The following is a 27584-nucleotide window of genomic DNA, read 5'->3' on the forward strand; positions in this document are numbered from 1 at the left end:
TGATTCTGGTTGTACAAGACCAAAAATTATATATAAATTTTTTTTTATTTTTAGTTGAACAGCAAAATCACAAATGCATTATCCATTTCCAGTCGAGCTAATGAAGGCTGCTTGGAGCAGACATGTTCTCCACTGAAGATCTTATTTTGTATAAAGTGATTTGATCTCTTCATGCAGTCACCATGATGGAAGAATCTAGTGCTACACTGGTTCTGCAGTGTGGATAATCCCCTTCTCAAAAAGTAGTTCAGCCAAAGCAATCTGGGGAAAAAGTAAGGGGAAAAACATGAGGATCAACCACTAATGACAAACACATAACCAAATAAGTGATTTCACTGTGCAGAAACCTTGTTTATACAGGTACCTATCTAAAACACTGAAGATAAGCTGCCCCATATGAGACACCTTCCAACAACATAAAACTACACATAAGAGTGTGTGAAGGTAATAATTACCCTGTCCTGCGCAGATTCACATGGGAGGCTTCCTACTGTCACAAAGCCGGGATATGAATGGATCAGAAACTCGACAGCATCTGTGTACTAAGAGGAAAAACAAGTCAACCCCATCATTAGCACAGTTTATGAGACCTGACATTTGATGACAAACACATCTGCCAATCTTTACCTCTGGTTTTATTTCAAAACTCTTGAGCTCCTCTTTGTGGTAAACTCTAGAGTTGTCAGTGGTGTAGTAAAGATGAACGGCATCTCCGTCATTGCATAACCTGGCAGTAAAGATTTACAAGACAAATGACAATGACACTTTTCTGCTTTAATTGGTAGCCTTAACATGTAGTCAATAAAAAATCTGTGTTACCGGGCACACTGAGCACGTAGAATTCTGATTCGAGTCTGTGTAATGATGTGTACACCCACATCCTTTACTTGTCCACCTTCCCACCTCGTAGGTGCTCCTTGTACACTGGTGACCAGTTCATCTGTGGGTGATGGCATGAATTAGAATCAAAAGCAATATCGTGACATTATGCATCTCACTGAAAAAAGAAACTAATGCAACAATTACAGCTCTCTCCATCACATACCTGGAGTGAGAGCGGGAGGAAGGCAGTCATGAATGAAGTCTTTAGCCTTCTGATCAACAGCAGCATCTACTGGTGCGTAATTTGTTAGCCTCTTCATCAGATTATCAATTCGAGAGAAGAACTTTGCCCTGCGCGGGTCTTCCTACATAAGGATAAGTTTTATCTTTAGCTAGTAATTGGGAGTAAACGAAGACAACACCTGAAAAGTTGGTAAAAATCACTTCATTAAATACCTTGTCGGAGTTCTGTACTCCCATGTACGTCAGGTAGTCCAGAGGTAAACCCCGTCTGAACTCCACGTCCTCCTCCATTGCTACTTCCAATGCTGCTGGGACCAGCTGAAAAAAAGAGCAGTAAATTCTGAATACCCTTTTGTAAATTTAACTGTCTTAGGCAATCCTTAGGTTAAGAAAGAAAGGTGATGTATGAACCATCAGCAAAATACTCTCCACCAGAGATCATTAGTATCATCTGTCAGCAGGAAAGACTGCTTTGGTTATTACTCTTCACCTGCAATGCAAAACCACTTCATGCTGGATGCAAGATTTATACCCTTCTGCTAACTACTGGCACATGTTTCAGAGTTCAGCCGTTGTCTTCATCTGCATGCATCACAGGGGGAAACGGAGGTTTTTCTACCTTTTGCAGCAGATCTCCCCAGCTGTTCTTCTGGTAAGAGGAGATGGTGATGTGCAGAGAGTGTGCGTCTGGTAGGCAGTTGCCTTGATGGATAAAACCTCGAGGGAAGTAGATGAGATCTCCGGCTTCTACCACCACATCTAGGATCGGCTTACCAATGTCTGCCTGGTCGAAGTTTGCTGAAGAGAAATCACAAAGCAGACACCTCTGAGAAATCTATGCCAGCATTAATTATATTTATTTATAATTCTGTTTTTCAAGCAAGAGAGACTATTTTATTTCCACAAATCAGTAATTTATCATTTGTAAGTGACACCACAAGACATGAAATATTTCTTTTTCTGCCCTCCTTCATCAAACCCACTCCACCATCATTCTCTTACTTTTAATTACAAGTGCTTTTTACAAAGTACCCATTCCCCTGCTGCCCCAGGATCCCACGAGGTTCAGACCCAGAGGCATCAAATAATTATGCTAACAAAACACAACCGTTAAAAACTACTAAGAGGATTAGTTGTTTTGTTTTTTTACTCACGACTCGAAAGCACAGGCAAGACCTCATCGTCTGATCTAAAAGAAAAGGAAAAAAAAGAGAAAACAAAAGAGTAAAAAAAATATATATATATATAAAAATATCTGATATAGCAAAAATGAAACAAATTAAAACCCGCATATGCAAATTGACTTAATTTATTATTGTTTTAATTCGTCTGAAGGTTCAATAAACACCCCAGTTTCACAAAAATGAGAATTTTCTGGCAATTATTTTATGGTTCGGGCTTCACTGGGTTCAATCAACACTGATTTGGATGCTTAAGTAGTTTTGTATAAAACTTTAGTCCATCATGACCCACATACTATAAATAAGTCTGTTATGCAAGTTTGCTGATTTAAAACATTTGCAGAGGTTTACTAATGCAATGACATCGCATAATGTACACGCAGTGTGTTTGATATATTATTCTGGATTTATTATTATGCACTATTAATTCAGCAACAGCATGACTTTAAAATTGTGGTGCTCTTTTTTGAAAGTTTCCCCGCTGTTTTTCACCTTGGGCTGTACACTCGCCAGCGTTTCTTCCCCTCCAGCTGAACCACAAAGGCTTCAATGTCATCATAATGTGGAGCAAATCCTTGTGTGCCAGGTGGTGTTAGGTATCTGGTTGAAGAAAACACACACACATCAAGACCAAAACAAATGGAGTATTCCCCAATGTGACCGATTTTTGCTCCAAATACTAACATATTGGCTCCCGCCATGCTGCCAAACTGCTCTTGGAGGATGGACAGCACGTTCCACACCGTGGAGGAGAAAGCCTGAGGATTCAGCATGCGGAGGGAGCAGCCACTCTGGGAATTGAGACACCAAGATGACTACTAATCTGCAGCACAGAGCAGATGGCGCACTGATACAGCTAATGGAATGACTTCTATCATGCAGCAATGAAAAATATTCAAATTAAAATATTACTTAGTACATAAATATACATCTGATTTTTCTCTTAATGAAGGTGGTCCCGGAAAATATGAAAATGAGGATAAGCTTTAATGATCCCCACAGAGAAAGTGAATGCAGCCAATTTGCATCAAAGGGCCCAATTATTAGGAAAGTAATCAGGACATTAAAAATGCAGAAATCACTGTAATCTTGCTTTAGACATAATCACAAATCAGCACCCTGCAGCACTGTGTCCCCACCTCATAGAAGTCCCACGCAGTGTATGGGAGCACTCTCCCTGGAGGATTGTGAGTCTCTCTCTTGCCATTAGTGTAACTTGTGACATCCAGGTTCACTCCATACTGAACATCTTCCTTTAATATTAAAAAGTCAACAAATATTCAGGACTTTTATTCCTTATTTATACTAACAAATATGACCAAACTGCTCTGGACGATTATTAGTCTGCACAATTAGACCAGGGTTGTCTCTAATTTTACATGGCGGCCACATACAGTCGACCAGTGAAACGCCCCTTTCTATCAGTGTAAAGAAGTTTAACTAAACACTTAATCCCCGAGATATCTTAATTACTTTGGTAATGTGAATGGCTGTGGCGGAGGTCTTCATCAATAGGAAAAGCTGTAAAACTTCAGAAGAATACAGTTAAAAGTCCAAAATTTATCTCCCACTTCACGTGTTCCAAAACTGTCCAGTGAACCAGATTTGCCTTTGACGGGCCAAATTGACATTCCTGAATTAGAGGTTTAAAAAAGGTGCCAGTTTGGTTAAAACATTTGTGAGACTTCCAGTAACAGATTACAATCCTTAAAAGTGCCAATAAATCCTGCCATCCATCATGTCCCCTGATAAACACAGATGGGGAGATTATGTCTTCTGTTTATCCACCCATTCTCCAAAAATTTCAAATGCTTGGTTCCACTTGCCCCTTCCCCTGACTCACCTGTTGCTAATTCAATGTCTTGAAAAAGAAAAAGAAAAAACATATCCATTTTTAACTAAGTTTAAGACTTAGTTTCAGGTTTCTTACCTCTCTGAAAATGCGATCGAGCTCTGCTGTGGAGAACAGTCCCTTGTAGTAATCAGGATTCTTACGTTGGACAAAGATGGGCTTTTTTTCCCATGTTTCCCTGAGGAAAGAGGGAAATGTATCAATACCCAAGGCCTGTACTAAGAAGCATGATTTAGGTTAGTTGGTTAACCCTGGGTTTTGAATATTACTGCAACAGTTCATTTCTCAGACAGGTCACTTATGCTGCAGACCTAACCTGCTCCAGAGCAGATTATGTTCAAGAATAAAGATCAACATGTATAAAAATCACTGGCTAATGGCCAACCAGGTCTCTGGAAAATGATATCACCACTCCCAGAAGATCCCCCAGACTACTGTGCATGAATAATAAGGCTTTAACAGAGTCTAAAGTCTTTGGGCTTTCCCTGATGAGCATCAGAAAGAAATACAGATTCTTAGACACAGCTTTATCTCCCCCCCTATTAGCTTCAAACAGTTTTATTGTTTTGTGAGCATTAATACATGATCCTAAAACAAGGCCCCTGTTTGTGCTTGTGGACCTTATCGCATGTAAATGACGTAAATGAGAAGTGTGGTAAAGTAACTGAAGGAGCAGAATATTAAAGTGTGTACTAAAAGTTTGACATTACTGTGGAACTACTGTGGTATATGAAGTGAAATGTGCCAGGATGTTTTTTGTTTGCTTTTTTTAAAAGTTATTTGTAGCTATAAATACAAAATCTCCTCTCAGTAAGAGAGGAGATTAGTAAGAGAGGAGATTTACTGTCAGTAAAGGTTGAAAAAATAAATATATATATTACTTTATATAAAAAGAGCTTCGAGAAAGAGTGCCAGCTGTTTGTACCTGAAAAACATCTTGTCAGGAATGGGGGTGATGAGCCACTGGAACAGCTTGCTCGCTCTCTCCCTGCTGTTGTTGACTTTTGCCAGGTCTGCCAGCAGAGTCTCGAGAGGCTCAGCGCTCACACACTCCACCGTCACCTGATTCTGACAAATACACACCCTATTAGGCCTCACACGTTTTTGAAATTCAGAAGACATTAAACCTCCGTCTTTACATTAGCAGGTAAACACACTCACGTGCGAAACTTCCTTCTGATTCTCCTCTTTTTGTGACGGCTTGAGAAGCTTCTTTCGCATCTTCTTCCTCTCAGCTTTCGCTTGAACTTTGACTTTGAGCTTAAAGGCTGCATTGTCCTTTTTCTTCTTCTTCTTAACTTCCACCTATAAAAACACAGAGGTTAAAACAATGCCCAGAAGACAGAAGTGTGCAGATAAAGAGGAGAGGGCTGGAGTCATTGCTGCTCCTCGTGCAGCTGTCAATCAGACACTCAGTCTTTGGTTTTAAGTGTGTGTACCTGCACTGAAGGCTTCTTAGCCGGAGGAGGCTGGTCCGGTTTTAAATTCTGATACAAGGCAAAAGCTGACATGTGTTTGCTCTCCATTTCACACCCGATGTACCACCAACCCACGACTTCTACACATGCTTCTGTGCGCTCCTTCTTCTTCTTCTACGAATGTTGTGTCGATTTGTTTTCTAATGGACTCTTTACCGCCACCTACAGACGTGTGCTTGATTTGACCTCATTCGATTATTTCTCTTCTTCTCCTTGTTCTTTTTCTTCTTAAGTAAGCAAACCAGTGTGAATTTAAAATGATTAAAACAATTTTTTCTAAAAGAATGTTTTGTTGTACAGCAATATGATGGCAGGAAAATAATAATAAAAATTACCAAAAACAAAAAGGTTTTCCCAAAAGATAATGAAGCAACAGAGAAAGGCTAATGGTTTTTCTTTATTTTTTACTACTTTCTTCATTGTTGATAGATACTGACGACATCAAATATATGAAAAATATATGCAAAATATATGGAATTATGCAGCAAAGACAAAATTGATTAGTAACTCAAGTATGTCTTTTATTTTAGATTCCTCAAAGTAGCCAACCTTTGCTTTGTTGCCTTCTCTCATTGAGCTTCATGATGTAGTCACCTGGAATGGTTTTCACTTCATAGTTGGGCCTTTTCACCCGCTTCGGATGTTATCATTCCATTCAGTGGGCGTTATTAGGAAAAATCAATCCCATAGATATGGGCCAGTATGGGCCTTCTACACCTGCTAGTTTGTTCAGAAGCCTTCTCGGGGTTCATTTGTGGAATTTCTTGCCTTTTTAATGGGGTTGGGACCATCAGTTCTGTTGTGCAGAAGTCAGATTGGTACACAGCTGACAGTCCTTATTTGACTTTATGTTACCTTAAATAAATAGACCCACATTAAAGGCTCAATTAGGTAATGGACAAATTCACATACAACAGTGATAAAATATCTTAATAAAAAATTAAACAAGAAAAAGAATGAAGGCAAATAATTGCTAATTAATGAACTCGTCAGTTGAACAATTAATTAACTATAGGCCAACTATAGCCAACTATAAGCCACTTTACAGTTCACCTGTTAGAAGACATCTGTTTTTTATGGTCCATAATGCCGGCACCAGGTGGCGCAGTTTCACTGCATTTCCAGCGTTTGACGGCACCGTAGCATCGACACAGTTTCCCATAATGCTTTGCTGCGTGCGGTCGGTGCTGTTTGTCCAGCCGTCGCTCCAACAGTGCAGCTTTTAATGGTGCTGGAAGCGGTGCGAGATGAAAATGCTGCAACACCGCAGGCTTGTCCCGAGACTGTAGACCTGCAGATTCAGCACACGGAGATTTCTGCGGTGTGTCAGACATTCCGGGCGCCTTTCACTCAGTTTTTTACGACATCTTGGACTCCTCTATCCCGGTGAGTTGTAGCCGCTGAAGCTAACATCAGTCTGCCAGTGTAGTACAGAGCAAATGCGTTTTGTTGTGACCACTGCTGGCTAGCACGCTAGCTAATTGGAGAGATGAGATTTGTAGCCCCTTGTGTGGTTCCCTGCAATCCCCTGGCCATCTTTAATATGTCCTCTCGTCCTCGTTGGTTCCTAGATGTGAATTTTCAAAGTCCCGAAAGGTAGTCGAGTGGATTTCTGCTAGTCGTGAGTGTGTTTTGCTTTGATCTCGGCACACAGCCGGTGTAGTCGAAGCTTTGCTGTAATGTTGTCTGAATATGACCCACCTGGGCTGGACTGAAAATTTATCGATCTTTAATATTTGAACCCCCGTTTTTTTTTTTATTGTCACCTGCAAAACCTGCGCCACTTTTATGGCGTGTAGACTGTCACAAATGTCGCTGCCAGTTCAACGTCGAACTGCTTGTCAGTCGTGATAATTCATATTCATGTTTCATGTTAATACACTGACGACAGTTTCAGCATCTCACCGGTCATCGTTTACACACCAATAATAAATGATAATTTGCTTTTATAATAGGCAGTCAATTGTAATGACATTTTTTAGTTTTAACACAACGATTGGAAAAGTTTAAAAATGGCTTTAAGTCATGGACTGCATCTTAACCACTTAATCAGTTGGCTTTTTTTCTCCTTTTTTGATATTATTTTCAGTGACTTTGTCTCCCGGCTGTTCCACCCCATTATCTAATATTGATTCCCATAATATGAGTAATGTGCTGCCTTGTGTATTTTGACTAAACTCAGCATTCATTACTCAGTTGCCATCTATCATCTCGTTTATTTAAACGAGGGTAGACTGAAAATTACGTAAACTCACCAAATAACCACAAACTGAGCTAAAAAAAAAAATGGATGTTATATATTAAGACTGAGTGCACACAGCTTTCTATAAGCAGTGAGTGAGTTTTCCAGAGTATTGTCTTACACTCTGTGGGATCTTCTTTTGTTACACCTTTCTAGTACCAGGTTGGACCCGCCTTTGCTTTCTGAACTCTTAATTCTTTGTGGCATGGATTGAACAAGGTGATGGAAACATTCATGAGACATTTCGGTCCTTATTGAAGTGATAGCATCACACAGTTACTGCAGATTTGTCGACTGCACATGTGGGGGTCATTTGAGTACAGCAAATTCGTTGTTGCGTTTAAGCACTTTGAGATGATTTGATCTATGTAGCAAGTCTGTTATCCTGCCGGAGGGCAGGGATGGACACTGTGAGCAACAATACTCTGGTATGCTGTGGCATGTAAACGATGATCTGTTGGTACTGAGGCAACCAGAGTGTGACAGTGTTCCATTATACAACCAGCAGCATGAACCATTGATAAAAGGCAGAAAAGATCCAAGCTTTCATGTTGTTTACTCCAAATTTTGACTCTATCACCTGAATATCACAGCAGAAATGGAGACCAGGACCAGGTAATGTTTTCCCAATCAGAGGATTGCAAAAAAGTTATTTAAATAACCCATTTAGATGCTTGGTTTGAACTTCAGCGTGTCTAAATGTCTAAATGCAACGAGGTGCTGTCGTGTAATTAGCCAATTAGATATTTGCATTTATGAGTGGTTGTACCTAATGAAGTGGCCAGTGAGTGTAAGTTCACTCTGAGCTCTTTGCAGATGAGGAATATGAAGCCCTGTAGCTGATATTAAGGCAAGGCTTGGCATGTTTTAGGGAAGCCTTAGGTTTCTGCCTGGAGCAATGCTTTTAAAGCATGTTTCTATAACCAGCGAACCAGTTTTCACTCACATGTCTTTGCCCAAGGTCTCCACTTAATAGCTGCTGTATCAGAGTTGTTGAGCTGTAGCTGTGAGGTTAATTCATTTGTGCCTTTAAGTAATTGCATTATCAGATTATACCTTTTGTTTACTTTTACGTTTACGTCAGTAGATCATATTTAAGAGACAAATGAGTTTGAGTACATGTTATATTTGTACTTGACGCTTGGTGAAAGCTGCTGAATACACTCTGATTCTGAAAGAGGAGTGCAGGGAAATTGGCTTCTGTGAACACTGCACCTGGAGCTTATGTACTTTCCCCTATCTTAAAACCAATATTGATAATCGTGTCTGTATTTGTCATGTGTTATTAGAGTTCTGTCTGAGACTGGGCAGCAGTTTCTTCCTATCCAGTTAGTGCCGGTGTCTGATGTTATCACAGGAAGTGTTTTTATTTGCAGGAATTCTTCCATCTCTTGATGTTTTGCTTGCTGTGCTGAGATATGAACAAGAGCAGGTTGTTAAAGTGTTTGCGTCATGACAATAAACAAAAGAGACTTGTGTTTTTGTGATGATGCAGCACAAAATCTATCATAGAGCATGCCAATAAAGATCTGTCCAACAGCTGAAATATCACCAAACAGCTGTTTGTGTGGTTAGAAATTTCCACACTTTCACCTTTCTTTCACAAGACACACCAGTGTTAAAACTAGCATTTCCCAAAAGGTACAATATGCTTGCTAATATCCTATTCTTGTTAAACACATACTTGAGGTGCACATTATTAAATTTTATCATGTCTAGTGGCCATTCAAGTGAAAAATTAGCTGTGTTACATCAGTATATTATATGCTATAGGATTAATAGTTATATAGGAGCTTCAGGGAAGTACTTGCTGCTTATGAACGGTGGGAGTCACCTTGTAGATGAAAATATGAGGCTCTGGATTTGAAGTCAGTTTTTTTTGGCATGGGATTCTGTTTGGCTTAGAAGTGAATATGCTTGATTTGAAACCAAATGCATTCCAAAACAACCACATCTGGCAGAATCCTACTGTATGAGAACCAGTATAACCAGGTTCCAGACTGGTCAGTACTGAAATATTGATAAGCACCTGGACAACCACAGTCGTTATCGGTGTTTATGCCAATGCTGGTCAGCTAGTCATAATGAAGCTGTTTACATTCTTTTGCACTCTATTGTTTGCACTCTATTCAGGGCTGGCAGGGCAAAATATTCATAAATGTTAAATTACTTCACATTTTAATGAAAGTACACCTCTGTGCAATACACTGTATGCAAATAGGTAGTTGTATGTAGGCAGGGTAACTCCAGCAACCTCAGGAAACGCACATGTGACCTTCCTTAAAGCAGTGCAGTGTCTTTGGTTGCTCTAAAAGCAGCAAAGTGGTTGCACTACCAGAGTGAGGTTTCCTGGCCCTGATGCTGATGGGATTTTCCAAACTAACAAGGTGACACTTGTTATTTTTAAAATAAGTCTGTAGTTACTCACTTGGGACATAGTGTTTGTAATTATTAGTACTTAGACGAGCAGCAGCCTCGGCTTTGTCACTGGAAGAGGTCAGACACCCAAATTGGGCAGCAAGGTGCTGCATTGGTTTGCAGTCATTTCACAGCAAGGAGGCCCATGGCTCAAATTATCTGATCTTGATAGAGTTTGCTTGTTCTCCCTGTGGCTGCATGGGTTTTGTCCAGATACTCATGCTTCCATCCATATCCAAAGACATTGATGTTAAATTAATTTTGTACTGGCCATGGATGTGAGGTAGATGAAGGGCTTAAGTACAAAGAGTAAAGTGCTGTATGACTGTAGACTGATATGTGGTCAGTAAGACTAGAAAGCACTGTATGAATGAGCATCCAACCCATTCTCCCCTGGCCTGTCTCCAAGTTTGTTGTAAAAGCCAAGTTCATTTTGGTACAGAATCCTCTTCCTGGTGTGAGCTGCACTGACAGTGAGGAGTAACTCATTTTGGTTTGCTCATGAATGTTCAGATGTTTATTATTATGATGTCGCCTGTGTAGGCAGCTGGACTTAATTTATAAGTTCAATACTCCCCATCAGCTGTTAGAACTGAAGAAGCTTATTGGATGAGAGGTGAAACATCTTCAGGAATTAAAAAAAAAGGAATCCATTTGCCTTCAGCTCAGCCACTTGAGACCATCCCCATGTTACACAGCTAATTAAATCACATGAATAATTCTTGAATTCTGTTAAGGTGTCTCTGTTTCTCAGCTTCAGACTGCTAGGTATGTCCTTGCCAGCTCACTGAGATTCTCACACCTGTGCTTTTCTGACTGCTATCGCAGGCCAAAATATCTAAATATCTGCTGTGAAATGGCCCAGTTGTTATTTTCTCACTGACTGTGATGAAGAGAAAAGTGGTCAGAATTTGGCTTGATTGCCCGTGATGGTAATTGTACCGTGGAAGGAGATGGAGGTGCTTCTTTATGGCAGTCCTGATTTGTTTTTTACCACACTAGAGTGAGAGAGTTCGGCTGTGGTTTTTGAACACTGAAGACATTAATTGCCTCGTCTTTGTGATGAGGGCCTGGATGAATCATCAAATGGAGCTTCTGCCTCTTGACTTGGATTCTATCAAACTATTCTTCTCTTGTCAGAGAAAGTGCAGAGGTTTAGAGCTATTTGAATAGCTGACTGGTCACACTATGGAGGAGTGAGCTCTGGTATTCTGCATCATCCTCTAAATCTGCTTTAAACGGCAGGAAAAGTTAGGCAACATAAACCATGGACAGCTTGTTCCATTTGTTTATTGAAACACAGAAGAATGGTTTCTTTGCACTAGAAGAGAGAAGTAAATGTTTTGAGTGAAGCTTCTGACAAAAACAGATGCAGCGGCTCAGAAAATGAGAAAAGAGCAGAATGACAGGCCTGCTTTTACTTAGCAAACAGCAGCTCTTCATGCACCGCCTGCAAGCAGTAGGATTTCTCGGCTCACTCATCTCCAATAATACTACAGTCACACTAGGGAAAACAGTAGTTTGGGACTTTGACATGATCAAAATTACTTCAACAAATAAAGCACAATAAACTTGTGATCCTTTTGCCTTTTAAATGGTTGTTTTGAAGACGGGTAGGGCAAGGCTGTGACTACTTGCAGTCAGTTCCCGTCCTTAGAGCGACTATGAGGCTTCAGGATGGAGATTAAACTGAGTCGGTGTGCTGGAGAGGATTTGTATCTGCTTTTGGAAATTGGAAATTGTTTTATAGAAACCAGCTATCATTAAATTTGAACAAATATAAATGTTTAAATTATTTTTTAAATTTGTTTAGATCTGTCTTATACTGATTGTCATTGGCTTTTCATGTTGTCTGTCAAAACATGGATGTAATGAGTTCTGTTGACTTTATATTGACCATGTTTCAAAACACTATGTAGGAAGGTTTTCCATGATAATTGCTTTAAGCATTTTATCGCCCAGCTCCATAAAAAGCTTTACTTCAAACATTTATATAAACTTAAAAAAATCCTAATTAGGATCATTAATGATGTAGGATTTAGAGACCACACGATATTCTGTTTTCAAGTAAAAAACTATGAAGGTCATGGGTTTCAAAAAATGTAAAACTGCACAAGTTTTGTGTAAAGTCAGATATAAAATGCAACTAGGAAATGTACAGAGGAGGGGTTTTTTTGGACAGAGAGGGAGACTATAACCCGAAGGGTAAGCTAAACGTCAAGACACCTAATGCACAAACAATAGTGAAAACCTTTTTTTTTTTCATTTGTGGAGAGAATAGTTTCCCATCTGTTTCTGTCTATCTCTCTGTCTATCTATCTATTGAATATAAATGTTGAGGGGAAGTCAAGGTGAAGATTGTAAGTTGCTAGACTGTGGAGCATGGGGTAAGGATTATGAAGTGATTTATAAGTGTGCATAATTGAATGGGTCAGGTTGGCAATTACATGCAATCTGTTTGTGGTAATACGATGATAAATTGAAATTGGTTGCTGTCTACATACACAGAAATTCACTTGAACTACTTGCCTTTACAGTTCAGGCAGATCCTCATAGATTTGAAACAGAAATGATGAAATTCTGCCACACATGGTTACAAAGTTGCTGCAAGATTGCAAATTACCTGCAAATTCACCTTGCCAGTTGGCAGCTAGTGAGCTGAGTCCTCTATTGTAAAGTGTTGTGGTGTTGATGAGCCAACACTTTGCAATCAATCTGTCTGTTTAGAAATTAAATGGTAGTTATTTGCCAACCTTCACCGATCTGTTTGAGAGTGATTGTCATTGCTCAGAGTTATTCTCTACAAGATACGCAGAGAAGTCACCAAACTGGAGCTCTGGGAGAGATGTCACCACTTTCAGGGATTAAATGAAGCTGCCAGGGAAGACTGTGGATCACAAGTCCCCAAAATTCATAGTTTCAGTGAGCATTTGGTTGCTGCAACTATTGTCAGTTGGTTGGCAAATGTGAAAAATTTCATTGTGAGAAACCATCCGTTGTTCAAGTTGCTTGGAGGTTGCCTTGCTATATTTGACTTTAGCTTGACTGAGCAATAAGCAACGTGTCTTTAAATGGGAAAACAGTTTTGTGCACACCTAGTGGACCTTAGTGCATTTCACTGCTAACCTTAAGGTACTGTAAGAGCCACGTGTGACTGAAGCAGTTGAAAATAACTGCTTTATTGCAAAAGTTGATTGTCAGCCTGAAAGACATTTCCTTCACTTTTTAATACATTTGATTTAAACACGTGGTAAGATTTTTCCTTTTTTCTTTTTGATCAGTGTAGCTTTAGAGTTCAGCCCATTGTGAGGCTGAGTAGTCATTAACAGCATGACTTAAAGTAGTGTGAAAGCTCTACATTGACGCTCAGGTGCAGTCTCTTTTGGGGTGGTACACTGCAATAATTTACCCTTGTCAAGGGGCTAATCACCCTGGCTCCCCTCCCACAATCCATCAGTGTCTGGAGGATGAGGCTTGCGGGCTTCTGGCAGCTGTTGTCAGGCTGAGTCAATCTGTTATGGTCTACGCCAGCCTGCACGGGAAGGGGGAGAGAAAGAGCTCTCGGGAGGACACGGCAAGCGGGGCTGCTGCCACTGCTATGGCAAGATAACAGGAGGAGTTATATGTTGAGAGGGCAGGATTTTACTATTTGTGTGCTAAATTTTGCTGTGTTATCTGCTGACTGTTCTGTCTGGAAAGTATTCATAGGGGAGAGTCAGGTTTGAGCATGTATGACTTTGTGAGGACCTGCCTTGACATTAGGTTTAGTTGTTTTTATGTATAGCCCTTTATTGTTGGGGTTGTGTTTTAACTGTTGACCTTCAGTTCAGACATGTCTTTCATTAAACACTTAATTGATAATTGATGATATAATAATATAAACGGTTGGTAGCTGGTGCCTGTGTTATGTAAGTGCATCTGTCCCTGGTTCATTGCAATGTTAAGCTATTCTGCTGGTGTGAAATTTATCAGTTGAAAAATAATATACTTCTTGTAACTCTAGCATAGTGCATCACAAAAAGACAGCACCAGTCTCTGTTTAAGAACAAAGCACATCCCTAATTTACAGTCTAACAGTGCCAATAATTTCCAGGGTTTAACTCAAAGCTGCAGCTGTTTTGACATAAACAGCTTCCATGTCTTAAAATGAATCGTCAGTGGCGTAATATATTTACGCCAACTCTGTCAAAGAGAAATGTGCCGAAATTGGTTATATTCAGGGAGCAAAGACAGTACTCAGTGGATTTAAATCAGTTTTGAGTTTCAGCCAGACATAGGCTATTTTTCTATGTGATTATTGCGGCTTACAAACTAGTCCTATTTATGGCTTTAGCCCAATTGTTGATATTGGAGGCCTGGCACAGAGTGGTGTTGATGCTGGGAGAGAGAACTGGCAGAGACCTCACAATAAGACTCAGTCGTCAAAGCAAATATTTGGAGGCATACTTCCATTTGTAGTCTGTTCAGAGTGGATGGCTGTCCACAACTTTGCGAGGGCAGACTGAGAGGAAGAAATCTTTCAAATCGTGTTGGTGGATGTAACGCTACACTTACAAAATAGCCAAAGGTCACGATCAAATGATGCAGCAGGGGCTTGCAGGCATCAGTGAAAACTAAATGAGGGTTAAAGAATGGCCTTCTTTAAGGTAGATGTTAAAGAAGCAGAGGTGTGATTACTACTGCAGTAATGATTTTGTTTTATCTATGTTTGCCACACACCAGGACGCCTGCATAGATTTTTGTTAGTGCATGATAAATTTTAATTTTGCAGTGAAAAAGATTAAAAAAATATCTGATTATGGCAGAACTTTAAAAGCATGTAGCGCGTGATAATGTAAGAGCAGCTTTTGGTCAAAGGAATGACAGATGATCTGCAGATCCTCTGCTGACAGCTGCCCATCGCCACATGGAGATCCCTTAGATTAAGTCGATGATATTGATCCCTCTCTGTGACTTAGAGTCATTATGCAGCTTAAAAAATATTGTCACAACATTTTTGTTCATATTGATCAGTATTGATAATTTTTACTGGGAATGCACCCATTGGATATTTGTATGGGATATTGGCCTGATGCTGACAACATGCTGATCTGTTCAATTCAATTCAATTCTTTTTTTTCATTTAATTTATTTGTGCCTGCTTGTCTTCTCAGTTCTCCAGCCTGTAGCTCAGAAATCAATCTCAGAATGCTATGTTCCCTAAAGGGTATAACGAGGCGCGGCACACATGGCAAACCACGGCAGGAGAAGGACTCCTCAAATAACTATTCCAATTATTTAGGATGATACATTTTTTTGCCCTTAACTGTTTCTGTGATCATTATAATTTTTTTAAAACGATGTTTTATCAGATTACGCCATATTGTGTTGTATAATGAAAAGTCTTCCTAAATATAAAACACGACATCAGTACAGTTAAATCTGAGATCATAAAATACAGTTGTAGTTGCAGCTATAACAAAATTATTTACGATGCACTTGGGTCGTATTTAATCAGTGTTGCTCTAAAGTGACTGCTCCAAGAAGAGGATGTGTTATTTAGTTAAGTGCCTGTTGCCTCGACCCCTCTCTCCTTGTGGCTCTTCCTCGCCTCCTCCACTTGCATCTCTGGTGGGAGGTGCTAAGGCGAGAAGAGGAATTGAGGATGGGTGGTTTGGGAAATTGAAGAGGGCGGTATATTGTTCTGTGTTTACTTTGCCGCATGACAGCAGCAGCTAGCAGGACAGCTAATGTAGCATGAAGGAAGCTAATGGCAAAGACGCAGCAATTGGGGAGTTATTCAATAATTGAAGGACTTCAACGAGATGATGCTTTAGGTTCTCTCTCTCTAGCCATTCCCTTTGGTCAAAGACACATAAGGTAGAAGCTAGAAGGACAGAGGTTTGGTGCAACACCTGTTTGGGAAACTTTATTTGCGCTAAGAGTAACATAAAGGTTTATTAGTCAGTGCAATCTCTTACCGTGTTTGTGTGAAAGAGAAGGTGCAGAAAAAGAAGAAACCTGCGTCTGCAAAAAGCATTAGTAAGCAGAAGCCTATGGACTCACCTTGATTTAAGAATTTGAGAGGATTAGTCCAAAAAATTAGGCGTATTAAGTAAATTTGTCAAAAATTTGTCATATTTTATATTGCCTTAAATTTAAAGGATTGATTTCAAGTGTATTAGTTTAATACTGTTATTAGATTCGTGTTCGATATCAGTAGATGCCTGTAATCAAAGCGTCTGTGTTGGTTTGAAATGGAAAAACTTGGATTGGTGCAGCAATTATAATTACTGCTTCCATTTGTTACTATGAATGATGCAGGAACTGCGCTGATAATAATGTAAACATAATGTGTTTGTGTGGTGTCAGCTCACAACGGTACTGTTGACTTCTATAAGCTTATCAGAGAATTGGATGGTATTCTGCTTGGGTTTATAAAGATATCTATCTGTTGTTTGACGTTAGCATTGCAAAGACCTATTATTAAAGAACTGTTCAGTTATTTTTATTGTAAATAGTACAGGTCTTTGCTTCTCTGGAACGATAAAGGTAAATAAAAACAAACAAATGATGTATAAGCTCACTTTATTACATAAACTAGTTTATTTTTATAGTTTCAAGTTTTCAAGTTTTATTGTCATGTTTTCCAGTACAATGAAATTCTTGCTTGTCAGGTGTTTATTGGCAGTGGGGTGGATTACTAACAGACCATACTCCAGGATTTTAAATGTCAATATAACAACTACAAACCCGATACAATTGGCATCAGTTTGGGTTTACGTTTATTGGACAAATTAACTGAAAGGAAGTTCAAACAAAATCATCTCCGCTTCTTCACCTACTTTCTCTACTTGTTAACAGGATAAAAGTAGGTCTGCTGTATCTGTGTTGAGACAAACTAATTAAAAAGTAACAAAGTTGAAGCCAACTGTGAATAATTGCATTCGGTTATATATACATAACCACAAAGTCTTCAAAGATGCAAGGCTAAAGATAGTCAAGCAGGGAGCAGAGATCACACATAGCCAAAGGACTCAAAGCACTCTGGGAATAATAAAGCCAGAACGTAACACAACTCATAGAAATTAATGCACAGAGGAAAGCTGATGGGACGTGTGGAGACTAGATATATTTTGTCAGGTTGCACAGAGAACTTGTCAGGATTGGGTGATGGGAAAGGAATACCAAATGGGATGCTATAATTTAATAAGGAAAGTAATTTTTTAAGCTTGTCAGGCATCTCTTCTTAAGGTTAGCATAAAGACCCCACCCCCTAGACACAATCAGGCATTCACGTCAGCAGCCGAACTTTTCACCAGTCGGTGCCAGACTTGTCTAAATGTAAAAATAAAATAAACTACTTCCCAGCATTAATTAACTCATTCAGCCGTATTTGTTGCTTCATGTTTAATCCACAGACATTAATGGTGTTGGTCTTATAAGTGAGTTTAACTTCAGTAAGAAAGAAAGCATAATCCACAAAATGCTTTTTTTTTTAAAAAGTCCTATAATATATTCAGCATACATAGAGAAAATCGGGATTTGGAACTCCCTGTGCTTTGGTGTATGTTACACAGCTTTACTTTAGATGTTGCTTCTTTGAGGAAAAAGAGGGTTTTTTGACACACCAGAGCCTCTGCGGCAGTGAACTTGACATGTGTTCAATCAGAGAAGCAGTTTCCACTCTGGAATACAGAAAAACTCTTCATTTTCTCTGCCCTCATTCTTCTTCCTGCCTCGGACGAGCTGTTGTAACACAGAGCGACTGAACTTCTTGTAGATGTGACGGCTGGATTCATTTTGCTCCAGATAAAGTGTGATAAGAGCCGAAGCGACTAATTGGGGTCGACCATGCCTTTCAAAATTGTGACATCTGGGCTTGTGAAATGTCCTAAGATGGTGATTAATGAGATGAACACTTATTTTATTATAAATCTGCATAGCTTTAACAGGAAATGGATAATGAAGCACCTGGGCCCCCCAAAAAACCCACAAACTGAGAGATTCTGTACTATTTTGACTGAAGATAAGAGTATAAATGTGAAGCAAACAGTATAGATACAAAGGTGAGAAATATACAGAGGCCCCATATAATGAGTTAAAGTTATTTTTAGCTTAAAAATGGCCGTAGTTTCCATTTAAGGCGAGATTTTACTAGATTCTGCCAGGAGGAAGAGTGCATGAGAAGCTTGTTTGTAGCCTCAGACTCTTCTGTCCTATTTCATCTCTGACTAAAGTAATTATGCAGACTGAAATGTTTAAATGAGTACCATGTGGCAGCCTGTAATTAGATTTTTGGTAATGAATGGGTGAAATACCAGTTGCAGGCATTCAAGCACAGAAGTTCCCTGTAAAGACGAGGTTTGACAGTGTAGCTTGACAAGGGACAGGGATGTGTCATTTAGACGTGTCGTTACTTAGAGGATGAAAAGACGGTTTGAACTTTGGTTTTCCGAAAGTCTTTTCTTAGAACTGACTTTAGTCATCACTAGAGAGACTGACAGGAGTTCTCATTATTCTGGGTCTACCCAAAAAATAATTGATAAATCAGCGCTACTCATTTGTAATATTACAGAAGTGAATTTTAAAAGGAAATACCAGTAAGAGTCCACATTTTTTGTGCGCAAAGAAGCAAATTTAACACACCTAGGGTATCTTCTCGTTATCTAGATTTACGTCCCTTACCAATGTCATCAGCATACGCAGTCACACGAAGCTGGTTATCAACTCATTAAGTTAACCTAGAGTTTCTTGTGTGCATTCACATGCAAGGGATGGCATTGTCATCCTCTGACCAATCACAAACATGGATATATGTAAGGCAGTAAAGCGGCTGGTTTTCCAAAGGAAGTTAAAATTATACAGCAGCTGCTGCAGTCAAAGCAAAAGCAGGAGTGCGTGTATGAGTGGAAGAGCAGTGTGGAGAAATATAGTATTTAAAGTGTGCATTTTAAGTGCTTTGGTCAGTAAGACTGGAAAAGAGCTACTCTATTATTAAGGTATTGATTATGATTAAGGTTTTATTCAATTCATTTTTAAAGGATAGTTTTAGTTTTTATTCTTTCTGCTGCAGCCTCTGTGAGTGTAAAGATAAAAAAAACTAAATTCAGTTCAAATGTAGGCTTAGTCTCTGTCTAGTCTACAGGGAGTGCAGAATTATTAGGCAAGTTGTATTTTTGAGGAATAATTTGATTATTGAACAACAACCATGTTCTCAATGAACCCAAAAAACACATTAATATCAAAGCTGAATGTTTTTGGAAGTAGTTTTAGTTTGTTTTAGTTTTAGCTATTTTAGGGGATATCTGTGTGTGCCAGTGACTATTACTGTGCATAATTATTAGGCAACTTAACAAAAAACAAATATATACCCATTTCAATTATTTATTTTTACCAGTGACACCAATATAACATCTCCACATTCACAAATATACATTTCTGACATTCAAAAACAAAACCAAAACAAATCAGCGACCAATATAGCCACCTTTCTTTGCAAGGACACTCAAAAGCCTGCCATCCATGGATTCTGTCAGTGTTTTGATCTGTTCACCATCAACATTGCGTGCAGCAGCAACCACAGCCTCCCAGACACTGTTCAGAGAGGTGTACTGTTTTCCCTCCTTGTAAATCTCACATTTGATGATGGACCACAGGTTCTCAATGGGGTTCAGATCAGGTGAACAAGGAGGCCATGTCATTAGTTTTTCTTCTTTTATACCCTTTCTTGCCAGCCACGCTGTGGAGTACTTGGACACGTGTGATGGAGCATTGTCCTGCATGAAAATCATGTTTTTCTTGAAGGATGCAGACTTCTTCCTGTACCACTGCTTGAAGAAGGTGTCTTCCAGAAACTGGCAGTAGGACTGGGAGTTGAGCTTGACTCCATCCTCAACCCGAAAAGGCCCCACAAGCTCATCTTTGATGATACCAACCCAAACCAGTACTCCACCTCCACCTTGCTGGCGTCTGAGTCGGACTGGAGCTCTCTGCCCTTTACCAATCCAGCCACGGGCCCATCCATCTGGCCCATCAAGACTCACTCTCATTTCATCAGTCCATAAAACCTTAGAAAAATCAGTCTTGAGATATTTCTTGGCCCAGTCTTGACGTTTCAGCTTGTGTGTCTTGTTCAGTGGTGGTCGTCTTTCAGCCTTTCTTACCTTGGCCATGTCTCTGAGTATTGCACACCTTGTGCTTTTGGGCACTCCAGTGATGTTGCAGCTCTGAAATATGGCCAAACTGGTGGCAAGTGGCATCTTGGCAGCTGCACACTTGACTTTTCTCAGTTCATGGGCAGTTATTTTGCGCCTTGGTTTTTCCACACGCTTCTTGCGACCCTGTTAACTATTTTGAATGAAACGCTTGATTGTTCGATGATCACGCTTCAGAAGCTTTGCAATTTTAAGACTGCTGCATCCCTCTGCAAGATATCTCACTATTTTTGACTTTTCTGAGCCTGTCAAGTCCTTCTTTTGACCCATTTTGCCAAAGGAAAGGAAGTTGCCTAATAATTATGCACACCTGATATAGGGTGTTGATGTCATTAGACCACACCCCTTCTCATTACAGAGATGCACATCACCTAATATGCTTAATTGGTAGTAGGCTTTCGAGCCTATACAGCTTGGAGTAAGACAACATGCATGAAGAGGATGATGTGGACAAAATACTCATTTGCCTAATAATTCTGCACTCCCTGTATGTGCGGTATAGTTGCAGGGACATGCAAAGACATTGGAAAATATTCACAAACATTAAACCCTCGTACTATCTGCGTACAGATTGTTTAAGGTATTCCTAGAATGCTAAGGCTGTTTTCCAGAGCATTGATTGGTCAGTGGGTGGTGATTTCATTCTTTTTGATCTCAAATGTGGAGTCTAGCTGCTCCAGAGCAAATTGTATTTGCAAGATATGTTATCATGGTGATATAACCCGGTAAGAAAGGAATCACCTTCACAGTAAAGAAAACCAAGTCTGCTTTGTTATTCAGACCTCTGGCAGCACTAGAAGCTCAAAAAACATTGATTAATCCATGCAACCAGTAAGCCCCAGTAAGGCTGTACAGTGGCAAAAGTCATAATCACAATTCCTGCTTATTTAAGTCACACACAGCTAGAGACCGGTTCCAGACTACCTGAGAACTACTGGTCTTAAGAAAAAAAAAAAGTGGATTCCTCGACTGGTTGACGAACAGTTGCTAGCATTTGGTCACAAAGACTTATACGATTCCTCTGGTTGTAATCAGATTACACTGGTTACGACTAATTTGCCTGGAAGACCCCAGCTTGTCTGCAAACACTTGCAAACCATTCACCAAGTCATAGTGAACCTATGAAAAGTGCAACACAAACCAGAAACAAGAGAATCTTTGCCTTCAAAGTAAAACTTGTGCCTTTTGAAGCATGTTGGTTGTAGCAGTATGGTACAGTTTTTACGTTAAAGGCAAACATTCCCTGTATCAGGTGTATGTCACAATTTTCATAATTCAAATGCCGCTCAGAGAGTAAATTACAAGTGTTTGAAAACAAATATGTGACTTCCATGCAAACTACAGGCAACCGTGCAACCAATTTCATCCAGCAGCAGCCAACAACCTCCAGCAACCACTCTCCAGACCGTTTCGAAATATATATTTTTCCATAAAGACCGCAGGTTGCCAGGCCTGACATGATTACTCTTTAAAGTCTTTTAAAAAGTTGTATGAATGCAGGGGCTTGGCTTGAGCTTCAGATGCATTTCAAATGGAAAACAAAGAAGTGCAATTAAAGACTTGCAGGTGGTTGCGGACAAAAGTTTGTCGTTTTGGGATTTGAGCCCAGACCGGCCTGTGATTTTTGGACAATGGAGCCTGTCTGGCACAGGCAACAAACTGACACCTCCATCACGCTGCTGAAAGCAGACCGGGTGAGAGACCTTTGGCAATCCGGAGGCAACTGACAGCAAATTATAGTTTATCTTTTATCTCTGCAGATGTAATTTTCTCCCTTAGCTTGTCTCCTCTCTGTCACAGTCAGATATTGTCTGCACTGTGGATAAAGCGATAACTGTGAAAAACCCAGTCAATTCTGTATGTCACAGTCAGTCTAAGCTTTTAGTTTCACAACAGTTCTCGATACGAAACAATGTCTGGGAAACTCTTTCTGCAAAGAGACCGCAGAAGGACGTTGGAGTATGTGAACCAATAGATGCTCTAGATAAGACTCAGCTCATAAGTAAATACAATTTTAACATAAAAAGCATGACCGTGCTGTTGGGGAAGAGGAAATGCCAAAGGAAAATTGTCAAATACTGCTTTTCATACCACTTCAAGAAGAATTAGTTGCGCATCTCGCCTGAATTTCGCTCAGCAGGCGCCTCATCTCATGCATCTGTTTTTCGGTAATGTGGATTGAGTGTAACTTGAGCACATTCACTTCTCCTTCCTGTCCTCTGTAGCAAACTCTAATTCTTTTGTTGTATTTTTAAAATCTTTTTTTCTACATTAAATTGGACGTTATTTTGTCTGAGTTTGTGTACAAAGAGAGTCTGTCCAGCATCATGAATACACGTTTTCAAAAAGCAATAAAACTGGAACCTTAATTAAAGGAAAGCGACAAAAACCAGCTTCATGTTTTCTGCCAACTCTGCCCTTTGTTTTCAGGAAGGAGCAAAGTAACAATGCTAACTAACCAGTTTTGGGAAACCGAAGAATACATGATTATATTTTTGCCTACTGTGCGAATTTCTGGCAGGAAAAAAAAGGCCAAATAAAAATTAAAAATGTCAGAGGATCTCTTTGGAGGCTTTTTGGAAGCTGAAACTCATTAGACAAAAAAATGTGTGAGCTATTGTGTGGTGAAAAATGGAGGAGTCCTGTGTGTCTCTATGTCTGCTCTGACTTTAATTGGCTCTCACATTCGCAATTCTCACCACCACGGCGAGAGACTCTCCGTGCCTCACCCCTGCGGGGCAGCTCGTGCCACAGCAGTTAAACAGCAGAGGCTTCACTGACAGATTAGCACCTCCTGCAAAGGCAGAACGATTCATTTTGTTTATCGCTCTCCGAGCGCTAGGTCATCGAAGATGTTCGCAGATGTTGGTCTACATTACCAGTGTAGGGTCTTTCGATCATGTGGGTGATATTTGCATCTGTGCATGCATTTCATGTGAGATTTACACTGGGTTGTCTCTTAAATGATAAACATGTGCACTCCAGAAAGGACACAGGACTTTTATCTATTTATTTATTTATTTATTTTTAATGCTCGTGTGTAATCGTTGTCATACTGCAGGAGCTTTGGAGGTTGGAAGTTACCCAGGCCCATCTGTCATTATGAACTCATTCCTCCTCTCCCTCCCCTTCCCCGGTCATCACTCTCTGTCTCTTTCTGTTTATCTACATCTCTGTCTGTGTCTGTCTGCGCAAAATGGTATTCAGCAGAGTTATAAATACTCATGATTAGACCTAGTGATATTCGCTTGCAAACAAGAGGGCAGTTTAGTGTGGATTTTCTGTTTGTCTCCGTCTCTTTTAATGCACACACGGATATATAAAGGTCATCGCACCCATACATTATGTACGGAGTAGGAGGTGATCCACATGGAGGACGAAATTAATTGCTCCTTCTCTGGGCGATCATCGCACCGATACCCCTGATAGTGATAATGCCCTCATTGTCATCTCCTCAGCGTTATTTGATAATGAAAGAGGGAAGAAATGAGCATCAACTGAACTGTTTTCAGTGCTGACACAGGGTGTTTTATAGTGGTGTTAAAAGCCTTACATAGAGCAGTGTGGAAAAGTATTTCATTCTTAAGTTGGTGTACAGTCAGAAATGTTTCTGCATGGTTTCTGGTGTGGAAGAGGTATATGTGTGTGTGTGTGTGTGTGTGTGTGTGTGTGTGTGTGTGTGTGTGTGTGTGTGTGTGTGTGTGTGTGTGTTTGTATAGATATATATATATTTATTTATTTTGTATTTATTTTTTTTCAATGCATATTCCAAAAAATAGCTTCTCTGTTTATGATATGTATGTTAAACACACTCAGTCCCTGGTGGGTTTTTCTGTTTTTTGATGAGAAGACCTTGGTAAAATCACTGCAGTCTCTCTGCAACACAAACTGAACATTGTAAAACTCATAAAGTAAGGATTTATTGCAGGAATCTTGCCAGAGAGAGGCAATTTTTTCAACTGTAAGATCATCTTGGAGGGTGTCGCTTGTGGTGGTGTTGAACTGCGTTGCATAATTTAGTAGTGTTTAGCCTACCCCTACAGTGTTTTTCAGCAGATTAAGATTGATTTGTGACAGTTGCGGTTGGCAGGGAATGTGTCCATGAGTGTGGCTTTCTTAAATGAAATATTAAGCAGTAATATTTTTGTTTCTCATCTTCAGATATTTGATTTGTCAAATGATCTATGACAAACAAACAACAATATAATCAGTTCCAGATGAACTTCAGCTCCATTGTCTTGGATGAAGTTGATGGCTATCATTCTTGTCCTTGATCTGCAGCCTCTGGGCTTTCATTGTGCTTAGTGTGATCCTCTGCTAGCAACAGACCTGTCTAAAACTGAGATGGAGTACATCTGACTACTTTATGAAATCAATCAAACACGATGAATTAGGGGAAGCATCAGGGCTCACTTTGGGGTGAAAAGAGAATGTGAGGATTGTTTACTAGATTGTAGATGACAGGATAATAATGATGATAATAATAATAAAATATGTTAGACATTTGGCAAATATACCCGGGAATTTCACCCAAACCACTTGTGGGAAGACACTTTGAATAATATAAAAGAGAAAAATCTGATCATTTTTCATTTGCATGCACAATATACGAGTAATGCATTATGATATGCATTTGGAAAATGAAGAAGTTATTAATAGGCTTTTGTATATATTATATAGTCTGGTATATAAGACTCCTCAGGTTAAGCAGTTTGGAAACAAAGCCAAAGAAAAGAGGCTGAGATGGTTTGGACATGTGCAGAGGAGGGATGGTGGCATTATTAGGAAAGGATGCTGAATGTGAAGCTGCCAGGAAAGAGGAAAAGAGGAAGACCACAGAGACGAGTCATAGATGTAGTAAAGGAGACATGCAGAGGGTTGGTGTGACAGAGGTGAATTCTAGGGATAGGGTGAGATGGAGGCAGATGATCCATTGTGGTGTCCCCTAAAGGGAAAAGCTGAAAGAAGAAGATGGTTAATAGTCAGAGGTAGCTGGAGATTGAACTAGTTTGAAATCAGTGCGATTTTTATAATTGTTAAAGCACATAAAGTTGCACATCATTCACTGTTATGTGCTTATTCTGGAAGCGTATTTACAACCACAAAATAAAACGGCAAACATCACAAATGAAGTAAAATCAAATATTTCAAGCAAGGTTTGATGCTACTCATCAAGTAGCTTCAGCAGTTTAAATAGGACCATTAATTGCTAGCTTTAATCAAGTACTCTTGTCTTGTCATAACTCCTACGAGTGCCTTACAGTTATTTCTGTAACATGCCAGTGATAAAAGTCCTTGAGATGCCTCTGTCAGCTGTCTGCAGATGAGCTGTGATCCATGGCTACAACAGCTGCTCCCCTCACACAGCCCTACCACTGTGCCTTTCCTGCAGCTGCCTCCACCTCCCCACCACCCCATCACCTCCACAGGGAATGCCATGCTTCGAACTCCTCGATGAAATCACAATTAATTATGGGAAGGGTAGTATGCAAGCACAATGAGCCCAAAGCCCCTTAAGGAGAGAGTAATGCATCAGGGTAACCTGGAGTCCCAGCAGGCATTAAGCTTTTCTCAAGTGCAGAAGCGTGTTCTCCAAAGACCTGTTCTTACCGGCGCAGTAAGCTAGAACTGTGTACATTTAAATTAAGGTTTTGGTTTTGCCTAGTATTTAACTACAGCGGTATGTTAGCGATGCATTAAAATGACAAGAAAAACTGTTTGACCTTTTACATATGCTCCCCAGCTAGGAAAATAACAGGTAGTAAAATGAAATGCAAATATGATAAACTCGATATCCCCATCAGAGCTCTACTGTAAGGTAATAGGTGTTTAGATCACTTATTTATTTATTGAATTCACCATTTTTACAATAAGTGGTCCTGGTCCTACAGTCCATATAAGCTTCACACTGCTGCAGTATGTGCTAAGTGGCTGAAACTAGAGAGATACTGTAGCCTACTGTACTGTATTGTGTGATGCATTGCAACTTTGTCCTTGAGCTGTGTTATTTTTGAACATTGTCTTTTAAGTATACTGCAAGCTGTGGAAACAATTGGCTCAGCTATTTCACATCATTGACAGTGATGTAACCGGGTGTTTTTCTATAGGAGTGACCAGGTTTATTACTTATTCCTCCAATATAAGGATTAATAATGGAATAATAAGTAACTCATTTACATTTACACATTTTCACATACATTTACATTTTTTTCATGAATTGGATTTGATTTTTAACATTTAACTGAATAAAAATCCAACATTGGAACATTTACTTGTGCAAAACTTGTGCAACATAACTGTTAAACAACTTATTTTCTTTAGACATTAAAAAAATAATCAAAACTGCTTTTGAAAGAGAATACAGGCAGTTAAATATTTCCTTCTGCCCTAGAATCTATGACTTTTTCTCGCTATCTGTCAGACTCGTCATCTGCTAGCAGGAAAAAAAACCCTCGCTCTCGACTTTGTTGCAGGATATGTCATTCCTCAGAAACTTCAGCTTTCACTCATTCACCAGCTGCTCCAGCAGCAGGCTTCCTCCGTGTCACCCCCCCACTCATGAGATGTGGTCCTTGAGTCGGACCGATTGTAGCCGAGTAAAAACCTGTTATAGCTGAATGTCACTGCTGTCTGTGTTCTGTGTTTCTTAAAGGAATTTCCGGACCGTCACAAAAAGCACTGCCAGGTTGGAGAGACTGTTCAAACATTTATACAAGCTCTTGCCCTCAAATGCCAGCAGCACCCCCGCTTCTTCATTCAGGCTCTGAGCCAAGCACCTGCTGCTGTCATTCTTTTCACCTCACATGAATACGTTGAATACCTCTTCTGTGTTAATTCCACCCGATGAATTGCAGAATGTTTGCAAACATCACAACATAGATTCTGTCCCACTTTTTTTTTTTTAAGGTTTTGTTTTCTGATTTGTCTCAAGCTGTGAAATTGATCTGGATTAATATAAAAACCAGTCCTTTTATTCCTCTAAATCAAATTAATACTCCTGGACTCCCACAGTCTGTGTTATTCATAGGACTGACCAGCAATTTGCTGACTGAGTCGTTGCTTGCTCATTGCACACCATGTGAAGCAAAAGAGTTTTTTTTATCTGGGTCATCAGCTAGGCGGCTGTGCTTGAGCTTCTTCTTTCCCTTGAGA

At 39.7% G+C, this 27584-nt stretch overlaps 2 protein-coding genes across 3 annotated transcripts in view; one reads left to right on the forward strand and one right to left on the reverse strand.

The window, feature by feature from the left end:
- Positions 1 to 26: 26 nt before the first annotated feature.
- riox1 (ribosomal oxygenase 1) lies at positions 27 to 5705 on the reverse strand. 2 transcript variants are annotated; one of them, XM_031730202.2, is made up of 15 exons: positions 5538 to 5705; positions 5260 to 5403; positions 5024 to 5160; positions 4177 to 4276; positions 3386 to 3499; positions 2931 to 3037; positions 2739 to 2846; positions 2220 to 2254; positions 1685 to 1863; positions 1279 to 1383; positions 1046 to 1187; positions 820 to 940; positions 628 to 727; positions 456 to 542; positions 27 to 261 (listed from the first exon to the last, which is right to left on the reverse strand). In XM_031730202.2, exons 1-15 carry the CDS (start codon positions 5622 to 5624, stop codon positions 202 to 204), a joined length of 1626 nt encoding a protein of 541 aa, XP_031586062.1. In that variant the 5' UTR covers positions 5625 to 5705; the 3' UTR covers positions 27 to 201. The 2 variants fall into 2 exon arrangements, with proteins under 2 accessions (XP_031586062.1, XP_031586061.1); XM_031730201.2 differs by having other exon boundaries at positions 5024 to 5166.
- Positions 5706 to 6718: 1013 nt separating this feature from the next.
- extl3 (exostosin-like glycosyltransferase 3) overlaps positions 6719 to 27584 on the forward strand; it is a 40135-nt gene continuing 19269 nt past the window's right edge. Inside the window, exon 1 of the mRNA XM_031730200.2 lies at positions 6719 to 6962. The gene's annotated coding sequence lies outside the window, so the exon portion shown is untranslated. The remainder of the gene's footprint in view (positions 6963 to 27584) is intronic.

Source organism: Oreochromis aureus, linkage group 15 (assembly GCF_013358895.1).
Source record: "Oreochromis aureus strain Israel breed Guangdong linkage group 15, ZZ_aureus, whole genome shotgun sequence".
In the NCBI taxonomy this organism is placed as follows: Eukaryota; Metazoa; Chordata; class Actinopteri; order Cichliformes; family Cichlidae; genus Oreochromis; species Oreochromis aureus.